General features: G+C 48.0%; 2 protein-coding genes across 4 annotated transcripts in view; one reads left to right on the top strand and one right to left on the bottom strand.

Moving 5' to 3' along the window:
- tns3.2 (tensin 3, tandem duplicate 2) overlaps window positions 1-5,759 on the bottom strand; it is a 37,092-nt gene extending 31,333 nt beyond the window's left edge. Inside the window, exons 1-5 of one of the 3 annotated variants that reach the window (XM_062395818.1) lie at window positions 5,653-5,759; window positions 2,067-2,233; window positions 1,520-1,570; window positions 1,300-1,422; window positions 1,148-1,212 (exon numbers count right to left, since the gene is read on the bottom strand). In XM_062395818.1, coding sequence (XP_062251802.1) covers window positions 1,148-1,212; window positions 1,300-1,422; window positions 1,520-1,570; window positions 2,067-2,216 — 389 coding nt within the window. In that variant the 5' untranslated portion in view covers window positions 2,217-2,233; window positions 5,653-5,759. Of the gene's footprint in view, window positions 1-1,147; window positions 1,213-1,299; window positions 1,423-1,519; window positions 1,571-2,066; window positions 2,234-5,652 lie in introns of those variants that run through there. The other 2 variants (XM_062395817.1, XM_062395819.1) reach the window with 2 other exon arrangements.
- Window positions 5,760-7,129: 1,370 nt separating this feature from the next.
- On the top strand, window positions 7,130-22,343 carry LOC133960513 (PH domain leucine-rich repeat-containing protein phosphatase 1-like). Its single transcript, XM_062395174.1, has 17 exons — window positions 7,130-9,006; window positions 12,799-12,995; window positions 13,318-13,443; window positions 13,579-13,727; window positions 15,287-15,433; window positions 16,227-16,454; window positions 16,772-16,974; window positions 17,092-17,152; window positions 17,234-17,329; window positions 18,064-18,219; window positions 18,318-18,518; window positions 18,618-18,780; window positions 19,171-19,301; window positions 19,395-19,511; window positions 19,783-19,977; window positions 20,088-20,325; window positions 20,508-22,343. The coding sequence occupies exons 1-17, from the start codon at window positions 7,422-7,424 to the stop codon at window positions 21,672-21,674; spliced, it is 5,160 nt and encodes a 1,719-aa protein (XP_062251158.1). The 5' UTR covers window positions 7,130-7,421; the 3' UTR covers window positions 21,675-22,343.
- Window positions 22,344-22,733: the final 390 nt, after the last annotated feature.

Below are 22,733 nucleotides of genomic sequence, written 5' to 3'. Positions count from 1 at the left end.
TTCATTTCCAAAAGATCAGAACTTCCCTGAGATGACGAATTCTGCAAAAAACACTTTAGTTTGTAGAAGTGAAGAACACCAGGTTCTACTTTTACCCAAACAGTTAACATTATAGATTTTAAATAAAGATGATATATGATAAATAATAATAATTTTGACTGCCCCCTGGTGGCCCCGGCTCTTCAGTAGTGTCAGAGAAGCGACTGATTTATGATCGTTCACAAACGCCTGCATAGCTGCACGCACACAAATCAGATATTTCTCAACAGTCAGACCGACCATGACCAGGGAGTGCACACACACACACACACACACAGACACACACACACACACACACACACACACTGACAGTTTGGAACTCCACCTGATCTCAGTGTTTTCTGCATTTTGACTTTCTCCTGACCTGCAGCTGACCGACCTGATGCCGGACATGATTTAATGAGGAAGTGTAGAAAACAAAAAGTTGTGTAACGATGTTCAATAAACTGTTGTGTTTATAACTCGGCCTGAAAATCAAACTGCAGCTCAAAGTCTCTTCATCGTAACCTTTGTCAGCTGGAAACCGAGAATCATTCAGTCTCTGATCTGAAAACACGTCCGGTTTCATTCACTGCATTCATTTTTAAATGAAATGATTTTCTATATCATAGATATTTGGAATACAATATATTGAATTCATATTTATTTAGATGAATAATACATTTTTCAACACAGGACAGAGCTTAATAAACTGATATTGGCCTGATGATGGCGCTCTCCAGGATTTTCTGCATTCATCATTTTGGATCATTCTATTCGTCCTAAATGAAATGTAAACTTTTATTGGTACATTAGTTCCTTATTGATTTATTTTTGATTTAATAATTATGATATGTTTATTATGGTGTGCAGACAACCTAACCCTTTAAATATATGTTTTTGTGGATTTGTTATAAAGCATCTGTGCTTCAGTATTGGTCATAAACCCTCACCCCCATGTTAGTAGATGGGCCATTTTTCCATAGATGGAAACATTTTGATCTCCCTGATGTTTTTTCTCGTGTTTATGTTTGTGATAAGTTCTATAAAGTTCAAATGGACCTTTATAAGCATCTTCAGCATCAGTGACTCGATAACATCAGAACTGATTCCCCCCGACCTCAGTTACCTGGCTGACATGTTGCTGAAGTGTAAGTAGGAGGCGATCAGGACCCCGAGCCGTCCTCGTCCTCCCTGAGCAGAACAGACACGTCACATCAGATCAGAACAGACACACGTCACAAGCAGTTTGAATGTTGATGAAGAATGAGATGAGTTCACCCTGCAGTGAAGAACCAGCACATGCTTCACGTCGGCCTGCAGCCAGTTCTCCATCGCCGTGCACACACTGAGAATCTGATCCAAGCTGGGAGCCACGAGATCCGCCCAACCCGAGTCCAGGACCTGACACACACACACACACACACACACACACACACACACACTCTGTGGTTTATGATGCTCTCAAGTATTTACTGCCATCAGTAAAGTCTGTAATTACCTTATGGTTCATCTGTGAGAGGCTGCTGTTCCTCTGAGACACGTTGATGAGCTGAAAAGACAAAGCGTGGGAAACATTTGAGTTTAATTATAAAAGTGTCAACAATCAGAGAATATCATTTTTATTATCAGTTCTTAATTCACCGGCAACCTCGTCATTATCTAGAGGTCGTAAATGTAAATAGAACTGGAAGATAAATTTGATCCGAAGTAAAACATAGCATAGAATCTATAATATAATATAATGTAGAGAATTATTATAATCGCTCTGTTGATTTTTGGTAATGACCGATATTAATGCATTAAAGTAAAGCCAAAGTTATTTATATATCCTGTAACTATAAAATCAAAGAATATAAAAATATATATAAAGACAGAAATGTTTTTTTTTTTGTTTCTTATGACAGCTTCTTGGTTTTCTTTTACTTTTTTCTGAATATGTTTAGCGTCACATCACTGTGTGGCCCCTGGTCCAATTCTGTGGTACCACTCTGTGGCCCCACTCTGTGGCCCCTGGCCCCCTGTTTATCACCCAGTGGTGCTTCTACCATGTAGTTGCGCCCGTGCTTGGACTGCAGCATGCCGATCATCTCCTGCAGGCTCCTCAGGTACGTCTCCTCAGCGCAGTCAGGAGAGCAGCACAAGGTGATGATGCGCTCGGTGACGTACGTCAGGTCGATTGGCCGCGGCTCCTCCATCACTGATCTCCGTCCCACTGCAAAGACACAGGAAGTGAAAGGCTTGGTCAACGTCCTGGAACGTCTAGAGAAGTGAGAACTCTCACTCGGCCATCGGGTTCAAATGCAGTCAACTGCTTTATATCCAAAAATCCTTTTACTGGATGTGAGGCTGAAACAAAAAGTCAAAAAAAAGAAGAAGATAAGGAACTGAATGATAAGGAACTGAATCCAATGCTTAGTCACAGGAACCCCCCTACACACCCCCCTGCCATCAGCTCGTGACCAGAGGAGATGATGATGAGTCAGAGAAGAACGATTTACAGCAAAAACACACGATCACACCCAAGGACAAATCAACTTTGGCCTTAAGATAAAACAAACTGTCAAAACACGACTCAGGGACGTTTAGTTGAAAGAATGAACGACCTTGTCCTCCCTGTTATTTTGTGTTTTATTTGTTTGTATAAGTTATTGGTATTTAAATCCTTCATGTAACATTTTTCAAGGTTCATCCCGGTCGAAAAGGAGCCATTAAAATTGAAATGCTCCTCCAGCACTACTCCACTTCTCCTGTTCTCTCTCTAAACTTCTCCAGTGAAGCTTTGACCGATTGAAGCTGCAGATTTAAACCTGGAAGAATAAAAGAAGCTCTTTCTACGAGAGCACGAGAAGAGTCGTGTCTGATATTCTGACCTCGACATGGCGAGGCTTTGAAATGTAAAACGTTTTATTCTCTCGCTCTTTCTTTTCTCTTTTTCTCAGAATCTAATCTGAGCTCCTGACGAGTTTCCTCCCACATTCCTGTGAATCGTGGGGCGGCGGATCGGTGGTTCCTGGGCTCGGTGTCAGCGTGTGGACCGGAGCACACACATGTTGGTGCATGTCAGGGAGATCAACCTCGCCTGCACCCTGACCATGTGACCACGGGACAGGAAACAATGACACGTCTAGAGCGACGCAACCAGATCAACCTGCTGCTCAACCAATGAGAAACCACAGCACCTCAGGTCGTAGCCAATCACCACTTCCTGTTTCATTTCTTCACCTTTATTGGTCAGAATAATTTTACCTCTCTGATCATAAGTGACTCCAGAGAGTTATTGATCCAACGAAATCTAAAATAAAGCCGTAACATCTTGATCGCCCCCTGGTGGCTGGCTACAGTACAGGCCATAAACCCCTCCTCCTTCCTGTAAGCAGATGGGACATGGACCAAACTAACCAATCAGTGATAAGAATATTAAATAGACTGGTCTCAAGGATGATTTCCATCATTTTAGGAAGTTCTATCAAACAGATATATGTTCAAGTGTTTGTGTTTTTGAAAAGTTTGGTATTTGATGATGTAAATACTGCATGAAACACCGTGATTGACAGCTGAGACTGACTCGTGATTGGTCAATAGCTCTTGCAGAGACTCTGGCTCCAAATGACAAGCGTAAGATGGCAGCGTTCGTGGAGACCCGTCGGCCATCTTTATTTACAGTCTCTGGTTTCTACTGAATCCACAAGTTAATTATGACTTCAATTTAGTTGTATTTCTTTCATTTGTCCGTTCATGAAATCAACATATAAAAGGAAAAAAAGGCAGACTTGTTCTTACTGTTTACAGAAGCTTGTCGGTTCCACATTACAGTAAATGTTGTACCTTTAAAGTAAAAGCTTCAGTCTGTCCTGTTCCCTGTTCGTTACCGATGAACACGGGTGAACAACAGGGCCTGGCAGAGCAGCCTGTAGCCCGGGGCCCTGAGCCAAGGGGGGGCCCCGAGAACTGCTGATTATGGGAGTCCACAGTAATGAGAATTTTATGAGAACCATGAACGAATGCAACAACAACATGGTCAGAAACCCCCTGAGAAAAAAGTCCAATCAATAGAACTCGCTGGTTCTGTGAGAAAACGTCGGGCCCCTCACCAGCTTCCCACCAAAGTTCAGTTCTGCCAAAACCAGAGGTTCTGCCGCTGAGGAGGAACCGGGAACCTGCAGCTCGGCCTCCGCCACCCAGACATCTCCGTCAACATGGTTCAACAACACACACACGTGCTCCTGCTGGGACTCTGGTTGGAGTGTGTGTGTGTGTGTGTGTCTGTGTGTGTGTGTGTGTGTGTGTGTGTGTGTGGGTTCCCACTGAAACAGGCTTGAACAAACAAGTCTTAATGAGCGACTACTCTCCAATTATGTATCGCTGGTCTGGTTTTTAAAACTGCTGCGATCTAAATTGGCCAGTGCTCCGCCTGAGGAACCAAAACAAACCCAAGTGTGCGACCCAACCACCCATGTGCCCACAAGCACACACACACACACACACACACAGACACACACGCACACATCCATATACGCCCATGTTGCTGTAGGGAGAGTCCTTGAGTTAAAACTTTAGCCACATCTTATTTTAGTCTCTGTTTCTTATTGTAAAGGAAGGAGTTCCAAAATGGATGAATCCTCTTTGCTTCTTGTCTCAAACGCAGCAGGAACAAGTGAAGCCGTCGCTCTGTTCTTTATTCAACAGACAAATGAAATTGGAAGCGTTTTCCACAAAATACCAGAAGTGAAATCGAAGCTCATCCTGTTGTCTCCATTTAGATCCTCTGCTTTTTATTAGAGAAGCATGATAACGGCCCAGAGGGAACATCGGATACTCACTCAGGCTCCTCATTGAGTTACACTTCTATCAGACACCTTCCATTGAATCCACCAGCAGAGTGAGGTCATCTCATTTCATTCTTCTCTTTATTTCAGGGATGTCTCCATCACTTCATTCCAGGGAATCGTTGCAGGGAGTTCAATTTGCATTGTTATTAAGTGTAATTATCTCAATACCAGTTGTTCACTTATCCTTAGAAAAACGGTCTCTTGAGACTTGAATGATGCTTTATTAAATGGACTGAATCCCAGTGGAACCACGTCTCCTGAGGTTCAGTGATTCATGTGTCAGGAAGTTAAAACCTGTTTCCTCCCTGAACGAGTCTGAGAGAGAGAAACCTCATCCATCACATGCTCCTTTATTCACTCAAGGTGTAGTTTGACATTAGATCTATATAGAGGCCAGTGAAAGAATACAAGATTGATGAAAAATCAATGTCATGAGATAAAAAAAAAGCACAATTATGAGGTAGTTAATCATTAGTTTGCATTAGTAAGTTATTATTATGAGATTCTAAGTTATTTTTTAGATAACAAGTCATTTTTTGAGTCACTAACTGTCACAGTGAGCCAGTTGAGTTAGTAAGTCCTTAGTTTTAAATCCTAAGTCATTATCAGAGTTAGTGAGAAATTGTATTGAGTTCCAGGATTCATTTTAACAAAGTGAAAGCTTTTCAAAAGAAGCAGCAGCAGAAACAGCTTCACGTTCAGTTGTTTGATTCCACTGAGCTGAAAAGTCCTGGAGCCTCTGAGTGTAAATCCCACAGAGAGGAAACACTCACATCGGAACTTAGAAGAGAAAAGCTCTTACCTCGACTGGCTGATAAAGTCACAGCTCTGAGAAGGCCGATGAGGGAAAGTGTGTGAGAGCTATAACAACACGAGGTGGAGACTTGACAGAGGGGGAGGAGGAGGAAGAGAAAGAGAGAGAAAGAGAGAGAGAGCAGGACAAACTGCTACAGGCTGCACTTTGCCCTCTGTTGGACTGTAGAGTGACAGCAGTCCACCCTGTTTGAACACAGGAGAGAGCGATAAGGACAGAGACACACACACACAACATACCTCACACACACAGACACTGACAACTCACACATACACTCACACACACACTGTCACCTCACACACACACTCGTCATAATAATATCAGTGAATTAATTAATTTAGCTTCACTCATATAATGTATAAAAATGTAACTATGACAATGAGTACTTTTATCCATGCAGGACTTTTATTGTGTTTATTATATTTTACTACATTATATTTTGCTACATTATATTTTAGGCTACAAAGTGAAATAATAAGTTGTTAAATCGTATTTCACTGGTGGCTCCAGTGTTTGATTTAAACCAGTAGGTGTCACCAGAGGACGGTTTAAATCTCCTCTGTGTTCACTGATACAAACAAATACACAACTCACTGTTTGTTGTATAAACTCTGACAGGAGGACGAGTTCATCAGGTTTTTTAGTTTAAAATAATCATCTTTAAATGTGACTGTTGAGATTGATGATAAACTTACTGCAGTTTACACCTTTTTAACTCATAATTCATAACTTCTCAAAGTTGTGAACGAGTGAGATATTACATTAAATAACATTGTGATGATAAATATACCGTTTATTGATATTTAATACAACTGCTAAAGAGAAAAAACTTGTTGTTTTAAATGCTAAAGAGAAAAAACTTGTTGTTCTTTCTCTTTAGCATTTGAAATTGATTTGAGACTTAAATGTACCTCTTTGGTTAAAATACTTCTCGTTTGCCATGTTGTACAAAGCGGATATTTTTACAAGAATACTTTATTCCATTGTGCACATTTCCTCCTGCTCAGTAATACTTTCTTCAAACCCAGAATGTGGTGAATAGTGTGTAGATTCTCTCATCCAGGTCATATCCAGGTTCTAAAAACAGGTCCAGCTTCAAGAAACTGATCCGAATCCAGATTCCCTGTTTGTATCTCTTACATATTTGTAGTACATTGTTGTTATTTGTCTTTTATTAGATTTAAACTGAGATTTAACCAATTCAAACAGTCATTGAACTAATGAGACATGAGTTTGGTCTTCAGATGGGTACTTTTACCTTTATACTTTGAGTACACTGCAGTTTTCTACTTTTACTTGAGTAAAAAGGTTGCATCAATGCGTACTTTTAGGTATTTAAGTACTTTTGCCTCCTCTCAGAATAAAAACACCGTGGTGGACATATTTCCGAGCCTTGCGCTGACCCGTGAACGCGTCATAATTCATATCCAATGAGACCCCGCCCTGTCCACCGTGTGTAGCCGCGGACCGTCGCTCTCTCTCCGGGTAGTTCAGCAGCGGCGGCGCCTTCTCAGCGTCGACCCTCCGCAGAGAGCGAATAGATACGAAAACAGCCATTTTTCCACGGGTCGAGCCGCCGGTCAGCTCCCGTGTGAGAGCTACCGGGCTCGGGGTGACACGGGATGATGTAGCGGAGAAACTCTTCTGGAAGAACTGCGCAGCACATTAGCATGCTAGGCTAACGCGGAGGAGAAACTAGCCGGGGAGCTAACGACGGCTAACGTTCACCTGCGGGCTGCTGCCGCCCGAACGACGGGATGGAAAGTGCGAAGGAAAGCGGCTCAGGGGCGGCGTCCACCGCGCCCGAGCCGCAGGGGATGGTCGATTCGGCCAGTGACACTAGCTCCGGGAAGCCCGGTGGATTGACGCCGCTATCCGCCGGGAAGAGACCCTCCATCGGGGAGGATGACGGAGGCGGCGCAGAGGCGAAACTCTTCGGGAAGGGACTCGCGGCCACCTCCCTCCTCCAGATCGCGATCAGGAACGGGATCTACCAGAACCAGGTGGCCAACGCGATCGGTGGTGCGGCCAAATCGATGACGATGCCCGCGGTGAAAACAGCCAACATCTACAGCCTGACGTCCGCCGGCAGCAGCACTTCTGTCAACTCGCTGCTGAGCCGGAGGCGGCAGCGGCACAAGCGGAACCTGTCGCTGGGCGCGCCGCCGACCAGCAGCGGCTCGGCCGGGGCGTCCTCCGCGGAGGCGCCCGGTCCCGCTCCCTCCGCCTCGCCGCTGAGCACCCTCAGCCTGGACAGGAGGACGTTTCTCCGGCAGAAGCAGTCCAAGCAGCTCCAGGCCTCGGACAAGACCTGGGTGAGATCGGACCTCCGGCGGGGCTGCGTTCACATCCACGACTGGCTCACGCCCTCCTACCCGCGCCCGGTGCTGTGCACATCGGACACCACGGCCAAGGAGGTGGCCTGTAGGCTGGAGGGGAGCAAAGCCGGAGCGGTGCTGAGGATTAACTGCAAAACCTCCGCTTTAGTTGATTTGAATGACAACTGTAAAGAAAGTGCCGAGAACCTCCAGGAGCCGGTGGAGGTGCGGATCCTCCGGGATGAGACCGAGCACATGAGACGTTACTTCCCCGATTCCAAACCTCTGGAGGATAAACCCGCCAGTAACTCTTCCTCTGAGGTGTACCTGGAGGAGGTCGGGCTGGAGCTGAACCTCAGTGTGGCGGACTGCTATGGGCTCTACTCCGGCTCGGACATGGAGGGCAGCACCTGTGAGGACCTCAGCCCGGGGGGCCCCAGGAGCACCGAGCACCGGGACTCCCTGAGCGACGGCCTGGGTCTGGGCACCGACTCCTCCGTGCTGAGCCTGAACTGTGACAGCGCCCCGGAGGGTCCCGACCCCTTCGAGAGCTCCTCGGATGACCTGGATCTCGCCTCCTCTCCCACACACTCACCCGGGGACTCTGCCGCAGACCAGCAGGGGGACCCGGCCTCTGCTGCAGACCCCTCCGGTGCTCCAGTGACCAGACCGGACCACAGTGAAACTGCACCAGGGGATAATACAGACCCCCCACAGCTCATTCAACCCCCCTCCAAGTGCCCCAGCAGCTCCCAGTCCAGGCCCCTGACCAGCCAGGCCTCTGTGCAGCCGGACCCGGAGACCCCCGGGGGGAGCAGGGCATGGCCGGAGCCCACTAACACCAGTCCCACCCCGGCCCTCTTCGTGCAGCTGCACGGGGGAGCGGTGCGGCGGCTGCGGGACGAGGAGCGGCCTCTGCAGATCTTAAACCAGTACCTGTCGGATCTGGGCTATGAGGACTCGTGCAGGGTGCAGGAGGAGGGCATGAACCCAGAGATCGGCTGCCTCATTCGGTTCTACTTTGGTGAGTTTCTCCTCCAAGTTGTTCCACGTTAAAACAAAGTGAAATAATCTTTTATTTCCAGACCCAACAGAAGACCTGCAGGTGGGTTCAGGACTCAGAAGATCCTGGTTCATAAAGGAGTGTTTTAAATGTAACTGTCAAAGAGCCCCCTCATGGTCCCGGGTCCCTTCCATTGTGCTGGGGCTCGTCTCTGCTCATTGTCCCTCCATCCTCAGTGTACCGTGAGTGCTGTCTTTGTGTTTGTCCAGTGGGACTGTTCAGCCAGTGCATGCGATTGTCCTGGGGGGACAATGGCCAGTGTTTAGCCTGTACACCCCCAGCGGCTCTGTGTGTGCAGCCCTGTAGGGAGACACATCTGGAGGTAACAGGTGGGGTCTTTGAACACACCACACAGCAGGAGGCATAAAGGATTCACCTGCTCTTGTTGTTGTTGTTGTTGTTGTTGATAATGATCCTGTTTTTCTGACAGGCAGCATAAGAGGATGTGAAAACAGCCGTGATCTCTTATGGGATTAGACAACTGGATATTGTTTTGACCTTGTTTTTACACCCTCAGCAAAGACAGTGGGGGGGGGGCAGCTCCTGATTATTTGTATCCGTCTATTATCTACACCACTTATCCTTTGATGGTTACAGCGGGGGGTGTTCTTATTATTATTATTATTAAATCGTATTTGGGCATTGGGCAGGACGTGGGTCAAACCCTGGACAGGTTATTACAGTATCACAGGTAATTTGATTTATGATCCGCATGGAATTATTTTCATGATTGATCAATTCATACAATTCTCATTGTAATTATCAGGTGTTGTTTTTACTCCACAACCCAGAGATATTCATTTAAAGCTCTATTAAGTGACAATCTTTAATTTAAACTTCTTAAAAACAAAAAGACCTATGAATATATTTTGTTGAAATTTTCCAAAATGTTTCCACCATCGATCAAACACTGAGGAAGCCATAGTTTTATTCAAGGTCACATGTGGTTCATTAATCGCCTTTTAATTGCCCTTTTAATTTAACTGTAGTGTTCATCTTCTTTTCCCTATCGATGAATTGACTAACCGTTGTTCAGCTCGACCTAGGACATAGTACACACACGCTAAAGAAAGGATTTCACAGTGAGCTGCATGAATTCCTTCATCTCAGCCCCTTCCTCCACTCGGCTCCCACAGTAACGTGACGGAGGAACAAAGCATGTAGGGTTATGTCACTGGAAGCAGGAGCTCGCCATTGAGTGGCTGGTATGTGTGACAGGGAGGTGGAAGTGCTACTGGCATGATGGGAAGTGGTGCAATGATGGGAAGTGAAAACAACGCTCACCATGTTGCCAGAAGAAACTAGAAGAGTCAGATTCGCTCAACTCATCCACCAGAGAGTTGTAGTGGTTCGAAAGTGAAGCAAAGTTAAACTCACAGCCTCTGGTGGAAGGATTCATTTCTTTATTTTGACCTTTATTTTGAAAGAGAGGAAGTAAAAATGTCCATTATTTCACAGGACAGTGTTTTTGTCCCACACTCCTCTGTCCCCTCAGCTGCACAGCTTCATTAGTGTTGATGCTCGGAGTCGGAACAGGGGAGAACAACACACACACACTCACAGACACACTCACATGACACCGTGCTGACAGTGAGAGAAAGTGACCTTGTGGAACTCAGATTTCACCACCTCAGTGTTACTGATCTCTCTCACAGGCGCTCTTCATCCTGGAGCTGCAGCAGCCAGAGGTCACTGCTTCACTTCACAAGGTCCAAACCAGACCGAGTTAAACTTGTGTCCAAAGCTTCCTGAGGACGGCAAGAGCGTTGACTTAATAATGTTCCTTAGGGGGTTTCCACTACAAGGCAATTTAACTCATCAAGACAATTCAGAGGGCAAATCAATACAATAGAGTTTAAAAGAGTTAATGTAGATCAGCTCTCGTAGAATAAAAAAGGAGAATGAAAACAGTGCAGTGCAAGAAATTAAAAAATAATGTGGCATTTACAAAACTCTTCATCTCTGAGTTTGTTCCAGATATTTGTGATTTCCTAGAGTTTAAGAGTTTATCCATATTTACAAGTGTGTGAGCAAATCATAAAGTTTCTAAAAAGATAATCGAAACAGTTGTTGATTTAAACTCTAACTACTTGTCTCCTCCAAGGACGAGATGCTCCAAACAGTTTTGTGGACGCAGGAACAGGAAGTGTGTAGCGGCTGCTCTCTGAGAGACAGGATGTTCCACATTGAGAGAAATGGACGGAAGGAAAGGGCATGTGTAACGCCTCTGGCCTCGCCCAGGGAAGGGCGGACTCGCACACTACACAATCCACCTTGTTGTTTATTTTCAAGTTGTTTGAAAGAATGAGGCTGATCGGCTGCAGCGGTCATCAGGCGTTTACATCACATGTCTCCACTCAGAAACCACATGATGTCACCCCTGTCCTTTCTACAGTTAAATAGAAACGACACCATCTATGTGGAGGTTTTGTTAGTGTCACCACATTGAGTTCTTATCTTTCATTTCCGTCCGTCGTATCTCTACTTCTGTTTATTTGCAGTTACTTGACATCATCATTGGAGTCTTAACGTCCCGGCCTCACTGTCTCTGCTCGTCCTCCAGGTTTGTTCAGAGCTCAGAAAAGAATCTGTCCTTGTGGGCAGATCCTTCATCCGTGAATAAACGGCAGGAATCCATGAAATTATCCTCGGCCGTCACTCCAACTGGATTTAAACCCAAGCAACACAAACACAAGCTGAACTGCTCAGTTGATTATTTAAAAGAAGGGTTATTTGTGCATCGCTGCTGTTTCCAGCCTCTCAAATTCTGCCAATCCGAGCTGCAGCGTCATGAGTTATTTCTGGGTTTCACATCCTTCCACTAAGTTTTGTGGAATTCCGTTTTGTCGTGTTTGCGTTATCCTGCTGACAAACAAAAGGGGTGAAGTCGTGACCTCTGGGTCGAGGAGGGCCTGATGTTCTTCAGGGTGTAGACACTGCTCAGCTGGTTCTTCTTCCTCTACATACATTAACTTAAAAGAGAAAATGAACTGCATTTCTACAAAACCCTTTTTTTCTTGAACAAAAGAATGGAAAATGTTTCAATGTTTTTGGATCTTGAATTATATAATGAGAGATAACACACTACACAGTGGATCTGACCCTGGGGTTCAACACCAGCTCTCTGCAGATCTCAGTAGGTTGTAAAAACCTGTGATGTCCGGTGCTCCCTGCACTCAGAGAGAGTTTGTGTGTCCCTCTGAGACCTTGGGGACTTGTTGTGTGAGCAGGAGGAGCAGCAGGAGGATCCAGGTGCTGTTGTTAGAAGACATTGCATAACAAGCTAATCTGATTTCAGGCCTCACACCGGCTCAGACTCTGCATGGGTCACGTTCCTCTCTTGTTCTCTGGAGCACGCCTCAGCAGAGCCGAGTGGAACACACACATGTTTATAAGACAACAGTGTTCATGGGCTGGTGTGTTGTATTCGCCACGGACCCACTCAGCCCCCTGCATCTCCTTGTGTGTGTCAGTGAACTGTGGCGGCTCTTTGTGCGAGCGATGTAACAAATCACGCCTGAGTGACTGCTCCCCCCCCCAGCCCACAGGCTATTAACCACAGTTACATAACCACCATGCTGCTCTCCCTGTCTGACAGAGAGACCCGGTGTGAGCGGGTTCATTCACCAAAATCCACACGGCTTTAAATAAATCTGTGCTGTGCGGGGGGGAAAAACCAACAAGATAATTAAGGTTAAAATAATCACGACGCTCGAACTTCAATTACATGACATGGTGTGTATCTCTCTGCAGGTAAGCCTCGCAGCGTGGGCGGCTCTGAGCGCGTGCAGCTCTCGGGGGTGTTCAACGTTCGGAAAGGGAAGCTGGCGCTGCCGGTGAACCGCTGGTCGAAGCGCCAGGTCACGCTGAGCGGAACCTGCCTCATCGTCTCGTCTGTGAAACACGCCCACACGGGCAAGATGCACATCCTCCCGCTCATCGGAGGAAAGGTACTCCATGAAACTGTGTCTTTAACGAGAGGAGAAGCTGTCTGTCATTTATCCTCAATGGAGAAAGTCTGATCTTCACGATATGCTTGATGTTCCATTCTCCCTTTCTTCACCTGCTCTAGTTAAAATACTTCAACTTAAGTCCTATATGATGTTGATCAAAAGCCAATCAGCGTTGAGAATGATAGACAGATAGATAGATCAATACTTAATTGATCCCAAGTGAACTTTAGGAAGCTGACTCTCTGTCATTGGTTGACCAGACAAACAAAGACAGTTTAAAGAAAAGACGGAGGAGACTAAACCATGTCCTGTGCTGCAGGTGGAGGAGGTGAGGAGACACAGTCACTGTCTGGCGTTCAGCTCCTCTGGGCCTCAGAGTCAGACGTACTACATCAGCTACGACTCGTACACAGAGCATCTCCGCTGGCACAGAGCGGCCTCCAAGGTACGTCCGCTCTGTCACTAACTGTGTCCTCGTGTACTGCTCCACTCTTTGCATTTTTATTGACACAACCTCAAGTTTAATGTGTCATGATGATAATGTCAGTGATTTACCCCCCCCCCCCCCCTGCTGCGTCAGACTGCGTCGCAGAGGGTGAACTCAGTCGACCTGTCGTGCTGCAGCCTGGAGGAGCTGCCTGCTCAGCTGTTCTACAGCCAGGACCTCACCCACCTCAATCTCAAAAACAACTTCATGTCCCCCCACAAAGGAGTTCCAGCACTCACCAGGTGAGTGTGTGTCATCAACACTGAACTGCAGGCCTGTGTGCACAGCAGCACGAGGAGCCGGCAGATGAAAGCACCTGTTTCCTCCTTTGTCCTCCTCTGTTTTGGATGAGGGAACGTCCCTCGTGGTTCTCTCTGGGTTGGGGAACAAACATATGGTCAAAGAGGAAGCAGATTAGATCGAATTACAGATGACGTGAGTGTGGATGACTCTGTGGTTCGGAGGATTAAAAACCACCCACAGTCGTGTGAAGAGGTTTGACATCAGCCACCTGACATCTGGGCCGGAGGGCACTTCCTTGTTTTCCTCGTCAGACGTTAAATTAGTCATGACGACACAGTTTATAAAGAGAAGTCAGTTTCCATCGTAAGAACAGTTTCCACACAGTCAGCGAAATGGAAAATGTCTTTGTTTCTTTGTCTCAACACTGAAGTGACATTTTCTAGAGCGGTTGATTCATTCTCTAGAGATTTAGGCAAATATCATCATGGAATAATATCATAAGAAAAATATACATCATAAAAGCAATAACAATAAAATAATAAATCAGGCTAGATTATGATTATTATTATTAGATAGATTATAGAACAGATGGAGGTCTTTGTGCGACACAGTAATGGGGGTTTGTCTGTGAAGCACAGTTTGCAGACAGAGGAGGCGATTTTGTTTGTTTTACAGATGCATTTTAAATTCAGCTGTGTGTGCACATGTCTATGAATCGCTGGTCTGTTCATTTCTGTGCCCACTCAGAATATTACAGATCAGAGAATGGAACTCCGACTGCCTCAACGATCAGACGAGTGAACGTCCGCCCGCTTTTGTCAAATGCTGACTCCTGAAAAGTCTTTAGAGTATGAGAGCAACCTGTCTAACAGTTTCTTATTATGTTGTACAGATACACAACATGCACAACATGCACAACATGCACACCGGCTGAGATGCTCTAACGATGAGGAGCATTCATCTGATCAAAGTTCTCTTGATTTCAGCGTCTTTGCTGCAACTTAATGAATGATAACTTGCAGCCTGACAGTTTGTGAATTATTTATAAATATTCGTGTGTACCCTTCCATTGTCCTTTCATACACACACACGTTCCCTCTGCAGTGTCATGAGGAATGTGTTTGTGCTGCGCTGTTTCTGTGACTTTCCCTCGAAGGACGTGGGTCTGGTTGAGCCTTTCACCCTGACCCCTCCGTGAACTGGATTAGGTTCGGCGAGGAAAGCCAGGGAACACGCACACACAAACACACACTCACAGTCTCACACACACAAACACTCACACACACGCTCCCATCTGACTCACCTGCTGCATTGTTATGGTGAAAACCTTTTAGCTGTGTAAACATGCAGCTTTAAATAGTTTGTGTATTGAAGCTGTTGTGTTGCTGTATCCTCAGACCTCCCTCGTAAATCTCCCTGTTTATGAGACAGGTGTTATGTAACCACTTAGATTCACAAGGCGTCTTTATGTTAGAGGCTCAGTTCAGAAGAGGACCACGAGAGATTCATATTGTCCCTCTTTGCCTTCCTGTCCCTCTCCCTCTCTAACTCTCTTTAGGTTCTGTAAACTGAGAAGCCTCAGTCTGTCAAACAACTCTCTGTGCGAGTTTCCTCCGGCCTTGTGTGACATCACCTCGCTCACCGAGCTCAACTTGTCTGGAAACCGTCTGTCGTCACTGCCTGCCGAAGTGGGGACCATGCACAAGTAAGTGGGCTGGAGGGGCTTTGGTTATTAGAGATGATGGTGAGGATAACTCGGAAGGTATTTTCTCCGGAGGCGACGTGTCCTCGCTGACCTGGGCTCTGCTGACAGAGACGTCGGGCAGGCGCTCGCTGTGGCTCCATCAGAGCAGATTAATCCGTCTCTGTATTGGATGAACAACTGGCCGTGAACCAGACTTCTGTCCTGCCGCTGCAGAAGCTCTCTCCAGGTGATCTGAGTCATGTCCATGCTGTCCCCGGATGATCCGGTGTTCAGGGTCAGATTCTCAATGAACGTACCGATCAGCAGGTTGTATTTAGATTGTTCTTATCACACTGATGTTCAGGTGATAATGTTTCTAATAAGTTTGGTCCTAATATGTTATTTGATTTACAGGAGCCAGTAACACAGAAGGTCTCTGTCACAGTCTCTGGGTGCCAGCTGTACATGTCTACAAATCTTTTTGTAAAGGTTCTGTTGTTCAGCTGCGAGCAGTTTTATGCTTTCCCTGATTAATCGTCTCTATTTATTAAACTGATGCACGGTGACGAGAGTTAATGAAGATTGAGTGAGGTGTAAATTATGAGTTCTGTTTAAACTCAATGTTTTATCTCTCTTGGTCTAATAAACACAAATCTGGTTCGTTCATATTGTAAACAAATCCAATCTCAGACCTGTTGTATGAGGAGAGAAGCTTCTTCATCATAACTCCAGTGTCTAAGCATGAAGTTAAGATTATCTGTTCAACTTGGAGTTGCTCCTCAGAATCTCACTCCTCTGGTCTGTGTGTGTCCAGCCTGCAGACGCTCCTCCTGGACAGTAACCTCCTGAGCTCCCTGCCCCCGGAGCTGGGCTCTCTGGAGAGCCTGACCTACCTCGGCTTATCCTTCAACTGCTTCGTCTGTGTCCCGGCCGTCCTGGAGAACCTCAGAGGCATGGAGAGACTCTGCCTGGCAGGGAACCAGCTCTCTGTCCTGGACCTGGTGGGACTGCAGTGGCTGCCTGCTCACCACATAGATCTGAGGTAAGAGGATCCTCTCTCAGACGCTGACGTTTATAGAAGCAATACTGGAAAAAAGCTTGGCTGAAATGTAACACCTCCCTCGAGGCTGCAGGGAAATGTGCTTGAGATTTGAATGTCTCTTGGTCTCTTGGTCCTGTGGAATTCAAAAAGACTTGTTCTAATGACATTAACATGATTTAGTTGAGCTTAATTTATTTTAGCTTTTTCCACTTACATTTAAACACATTTTATTTGTGCAGCCGAAACAACGAGCTTGAATTAACCAGTCACTGTTTTTTCTGTCCTGCTTCATTTTGTTCATTAATTCTCTTGCTCAGATTAAACCAGCTTCAGAAGGTGACAGTGGGAGACCCGGAGCATCTGGTCCACATCGTCCAGCTGGACCTGAGGGACACTGGTCTACAGGAGCTGGATGTCAGCGCCCTCTGCAGGCTGGAGCTCCTCCGCTGTGACAGAAACGCTCTGTCCCTCCTCAGAGTCAGTGGCCACGCCCTCAAGAGCCTGCACGCCGCACATAACGGTAACACCAACACTTACTATGAGCTGAGGAGGCGTCCCACAGATCACGTCTGACACTGAACACACACACACACACTCACACAAACACTGAAAAGAGTTCTGCATGTTGTGTTTGCAGAGCTGAAGCAGCTGGAGGTTCAACCTGTTCCAGAGAATCTGACGGTCCTGGATTTGTCCTGGTATGAAGACGACTCACTGCAGACACTCCCCTGTCCGGTTGACAGCCGGGGACAGAACCCACTGACTGTGTTATCTTACAGGAACAAGCTGGAGTGTGTTCCTGACTGGGTGTGTGAGAGCAGCCGACTGGAGGTGCTGGACATCAGTCACAACTCTGTAACCGAGCTGCCCATACGGTGAGCGTCTCACACACACACACACAAACACACACATAGGAAACATAGGATGTCTTACACTGAGTGAGCTTCAAACACACCAGACTAACGCAGCCACCTTTCGAGTGTGGATATTCACTGGATTTCCAAGCAGCTTCATATCTTTAGGAACCAATGAGAAACTGGTAATTGATTTAAAACAAAGAAAGATTCCTCTTCCCTTTTAAAGCTATTGTTGTTTTGTTCTTTTCTGAACTGAGGATCTAAGGAATAGCACCATCGTGCACATTTTTAAAGGCTGTAGAGGAAGCTTAATGAAATGCAGGTTGAGCTAAACGTTACCACAGAGACACTAAACCACTGTTATAATAAATGGGACCTCTTGGTTTGAATTCCAAGAGAATAGATCAATTCAATGTGAACTCTGCACTGAACTGGCCTCCCACATCACTTTCTTATTCAACACACAGAAATGTGATCATGTGTTTGGTTGGGCCCACTTCTTAATGACGTCAGAGTCAGTCCACACAAAGCACGGGAGTTATTACAGCTGAAGGTCAAACAACGTGCTCATGATTCTTATGTGTTCATTATTTCAACATGGGGTGGAAAATGAGGTCACTGGAGCGAAGGATGTTTTGTGTAACTTGTTCTCATTGGGGTAAAACAGAGCTGCTCCCACTGTACACACACAGGCAAACATGCAAACACACACACACACACACTCTGAGCTGGCTGTATTGTGTGTGTTGTAGGCTGCTGTCCAGTGTGAGCTTGAGGAAGCTGCTGTCGGGCTGGAACCAAGTGTGTCGACTGGCTGAGAGGCTGGAGAGGTCGCAGCTCGAGGTCCTCGACCTCCAGCACAACTTTCTGACCGAGCTGCCACACAACCTGTTCATGAAAGCACAGAGGTGAACACAACAACACACCCTCCACTGTCCTCCCTGTTGGTTCTCTCATTCATTTAACAAGTTCTAACTTGCTCTTCTCTGTTGTGATTTCTTTGCAGCTTGCGAAATCTAAACGTGTCGGCCAACAAGCTGGAGAACCTGCCTGCAGCCAGCCTATCAGAGGACAGCTACAGCAGCCTTGAGGAGCTCTACGTGACCAATAACAGCCTGACAGACAAGTGTGTCCCTCTCCTGCCGGGACACGGCGCCCTCAGGGTGCTTCACCTCGCCTACAACCAGCTGCAGACCTTCACTGCCAGGTATGAAGCACTGAGCACGTCAGAGAAGTAAAACATTTGTCGAATGTGCTTCCAAAATGTAAAGCGCTGCAGACATAACCACACCTCCACCTCCTGCAGTAAACTGGCCCGACTGGAGCAGCTGGAGGAGCTCGACCTGAGCGGCAACAGACTGAGGGCCGTGCCCACCACCATCCTGAGCTGTCAGCGCCTGCACACGCTGTCCGCCCACTCCAACTGCATCAACGCCTTCCCCGAGGTCCTGCAGCTGCCGGAGATCAAGGTTAGTTTTACACCTCCACAAACTCCTGTATCAGCAGCAAAGGGGAAGAACCTCCACGTCATCGCTCCTTCTTTCCCTCTGTATCTCTCCGTCTTTCTCTCCACCTCGGTGGTTCTTTGTGGGGTTGGGCCAGATCAGGAAATCCTTGGTAATCTCTCGGTAACTCCCTAATCTCTGTGTGAGTGTGGAAACAAGGGGCGGAGAGAAGACTGGTTCCAGTATCGATGCACAAATCTTTTGAAACTCCTCTTTCTCGCCTGCATGTTTTCAACATTTGTCTAAAGAAATCAAGAGTGAATTATACGCAACAATAATTACTACAAGCAAGTGTTTTTGAATATAACGGTGTGCAGCCTCTCTCCTGACGCTCGGCCTGTGTTTCCTCCTCAGTGTGTGGACCTGAGCTGCAACGAGCTGACCGAGGTGACTCTGCCCGAGACGCTTCCTCCGAAGCTTCAGGAGCTGGACCTCACGGGAAACCCCCGCCTCAACCTGGACCACAAAAGCCTGGAGCTGCTGAAGTAAGAACTTCAGACGTCAACACATCGCAGCGTTTAAAATACAAAACCAGCAGAGCCGTCGTTTTCATTCCTCCTCTTCCCTCCTCTCCGCAGCAATATCCGATGTTTCCGAGTCGACCCGTCTCCTTCGGCCACGTGTGTGAGCGAGAGCCACCGGGCCCCGGCCGTCTGGAGCCACGGCTACACTGAGGCCTCAGGGGCCAAAAACAAGTCAGTGTCTCCCTCCTTCTGTTTCTGTCTCTATCCAACCGCCCTCCGTCCTCAGTCAGTGCCCGGCCTCATCTCTCAGATTCAGAGTGACCTCCAAACTCCTCACTGAGGTCACTGAACGTGCCAAACACAAACTGACGCATGATCACAAAGATGCTTCACCGCACGTCCTTCAAAGATTTGGAACAAACCTCCCACTGCACATTAGAAATGCTCAAATCTCATTTTGATGTTCTTGCTCCTGATTGGCTCCTCATGTCTCTGTTCTCAGGTTGTGTGTCGCTGCTCTGGCTCTCGACGGCTTCTGTGGGATCCGCGAGGCTCTGTACGGAGTGTTTGACGGCGACAGGAACGTGGAGGTGCCCTACCTGCTGCAGTGCACCATGGGAGACGTGCTGGCCGAGGAGCTTCACAGGAGCCAGAGGCAGGACGACTACATGACCAACACTTTCCTCACCATGCAAAGGTGAGTATGAGTAAAATGTGAATGATTCAAACACACAAACACACCTGGGCGGTTCCACAGCGGTGACGTGTGTGTGTGTGTGTGTGTGTGTGTGTGTCGCTCTGCTGCAGGAAGCTGGGCACGGCCGGGCAGAGGATGGGCGGCTCGGCGGCGCTGTGCCACATCAGACACGACCCGGTGGCTCCCGGCGAGCACGGCGGCTGCTTCACCCTGAAGGCCGCCAACGTGGGCCGGTGTCAGGCCGTGTTGTGTCGAGACGGCAAAGCTCTGCGTCTGTCCACCGCACACAGCGTCACAGAGGAGGCGGAGCTTCAGAGGGTTCGAACGCACAACGCCGTCATCACAGAGGTAAACACTGACTCACACGTCTCTGAGGATCCAGAAGTAAAGTTCATCTCAAGAAGCAAATATTATGTTATGTGAATATCCTCTCTTCTCCTCCTTCTCCTCCTCTTCCTCCTTCTTCTCCTCCTCTTCCTCCTTCTTCTCCTCCTCTTCCTCCTTCTTCTCCTCCTCTTCCTCCTCTGCAGGATAACAAGGTCAGTGGTGTAACGGACTCCACCAGGATCATGGGTTACTCCTTCCTGTGCCCGTCTGTGACCCCCCGACCGCACGTCTCCACCGTGACGCTCACCCCACAGGACGAGTTCTTTGTCCTGGGCAGCCGGGGGTTGTGGGACATGTTGTCTCCCAGCGAGGCGGTGGAGGCGGTCAGGAATGTGCCGGACGCTCTGGCAGCTGCTAAGAAGCTGGTGACTCTGGCTCAGAGCTCCGGCTGCTCCGACAGCCTCAGCGCCGTCGTGGTCCAGCTCAGCATCACCGAGGACTGCTGCTGCTTCTGTGAGCCGCCGCCCCCGCCCCCCAGCCCCGGCCTGGGCGCACACGCCGGCACACACCAGTACTCAGCGAGCGGGGACGGGGCCATACCGCCGGCCTCCTCGGGGACAGTGAGCGAGCTGAGCAGTGAGTTCAGCACGTCCGAGATGAGCAGCGAGGTGGGATCCACGGCGTCGTCAGAGGAGCCGCCGCCGCAGGCCGAGCCCCCGACCTCCCACCTCAACCTGCCGGGGCGGGCCGGCGGTCGGAGACCCGCCTGCGGGGGAGGGAGCTTCCAGAGGCAGTTCTCTGGAGCGCTGTCTGACAACGGCCTGGACAGCGAGGACGAGGAGCCAATCGCAGGCGTCTTCTCTAACGGCAGCCGGGTGGAGGTGGAGGCCGACGTCCACTGTCTGCACCCCCCCGACAGCCCAGCAACGCAAACACACGCTCACGCTCAGCCAAGCACAAACCTCCATCCTGCTGTGGCCTCGCTTCACGAGCCTTCCCCGTCTCCCCTCTCCTCCCAGTCTCCCTCCCCCGTCCCTCCCTCCTCCCCCGGCCTCAGCAGAGAGGCTCGCTCCGGGACTCTGGGCCGAAGGACTCGAGCTAACGGCTCAGTCGCCTGCCAAGGGAGGAACCAGGACCTCATCGAGGAGGCCGGCGACGCCCCCGTCAGGAAACAGGGGGGCTACTTCAACGCACCCGCCCAGCCGGACCCCGACGACCAGCTCATCATCCCCCCCGAGCTGGAGGAGGAGGTGCGGCAGATCATCCAGCAGCAGCAGCAGCAGCAGCAGCAACAGCAACAGATGCAGACGCACAACCAGCAAACGCACAACTTCCAGAAGCCTGCAGACTACTTCGTCACACCACTCTAACGCCTCTTCTCCTCCTCAGCCGCCCCCCCCCCCCCCCCCCCCCCCCCCCATCACAGAGCGACAGGGACGGAGAACGAGGAGTCGGGCGGTCGGGGACGACGCTCCCTCCTGAAGCCTCACTTTCCTGATCCTGGACCAGAGACTGTGTTTCCTTACAGTTTCTGTTATTGACTTTATTTCCGACTGTTAACTCTACGGCCCTTGAAATGCAATGCAATTTTTTATAACACTTTAAGTTGATTAAATCATCATGTAATGACTTTTACCATATCTTTAATTTGAAGAAGCACTTCTTATTAGAGATGACTTCTATGTTAAATGGTACTTTGAGATTTGGACCATGATGTTTTTGTGTCGGCCGCGACGGCCTCAGATGTCGGAGTTAGTAAAACTGTTTAATTAACTCTCAGGAGTTTAAACTTTAAAGTGACCTCGTCACTGTACTAATGTTCTCTGAGAGAAAAGACCATAAGGTTTTCCAGGTTTGTGTTTTTAGGGGTTGGGGGTGTTCGGAGTTCAGAGTGGTGCTGCAGTGGTGAGTGGATGCTGATCAGTTTCATACCAGCTCGATACCTGTTCCCAGAACAGTTTCAGTCTCTTTGCGATGGCAAATCGTACAAGAGAGCTACTTTTGCTATGTAATAAATTAAAGTTTTCAGATAACCACAACATGTTGACTGTGTGTTTGTGAGCGAAGGAGATTTCACATCATCACAATCTGTCTCTCATTCCCGTGAACATCACATAAACCCCAGAGAATTGGGTGGTCAAAGGTCAAGGTCACCGTGCCCTCACTCAACCCTTCTTTGCCTTGTTATCTGAATTAAACCTTATTCCAATCACCTGATCTTGTTTCAGCTGCAGAGAGAAACAGGTTCCGGTGACGTCTCCTTGTTCTTCACGAGCCTGAAGAGAAACGGTGAATTTAGGACTCGGGTCGTGACCTCACTCATTTCTTTCGTCAGTGAGTGAACAGCGGTTACATCACTGCTGTGTACGTGAGGTTCCTCGTGCAGCAGCGTTGGCAGGGAGCAGGTGGGGGGGCACAGAGGGCAGAGT

The sequence above is a fragment of the Platichthys flesus genome, chromosome 9 (assembly GCF_949316205.1).
Source record: "Platichthys flesus chromosome 9, fPlaFle2.1, whole genome shotgun sequence".
NCBI classification, from domain to species: Eukaryota; Metazoa; Chordata; class Actinopteri; order Pleuronectiformes; family Pleuronectidae; genus Platichthys; species Platichthys flesus.
The sequence above is the reverse complement of the archived record's forward strand: the minus strand, read 5'-3'. Positions and strand labels throughout refer to the sequence as shown.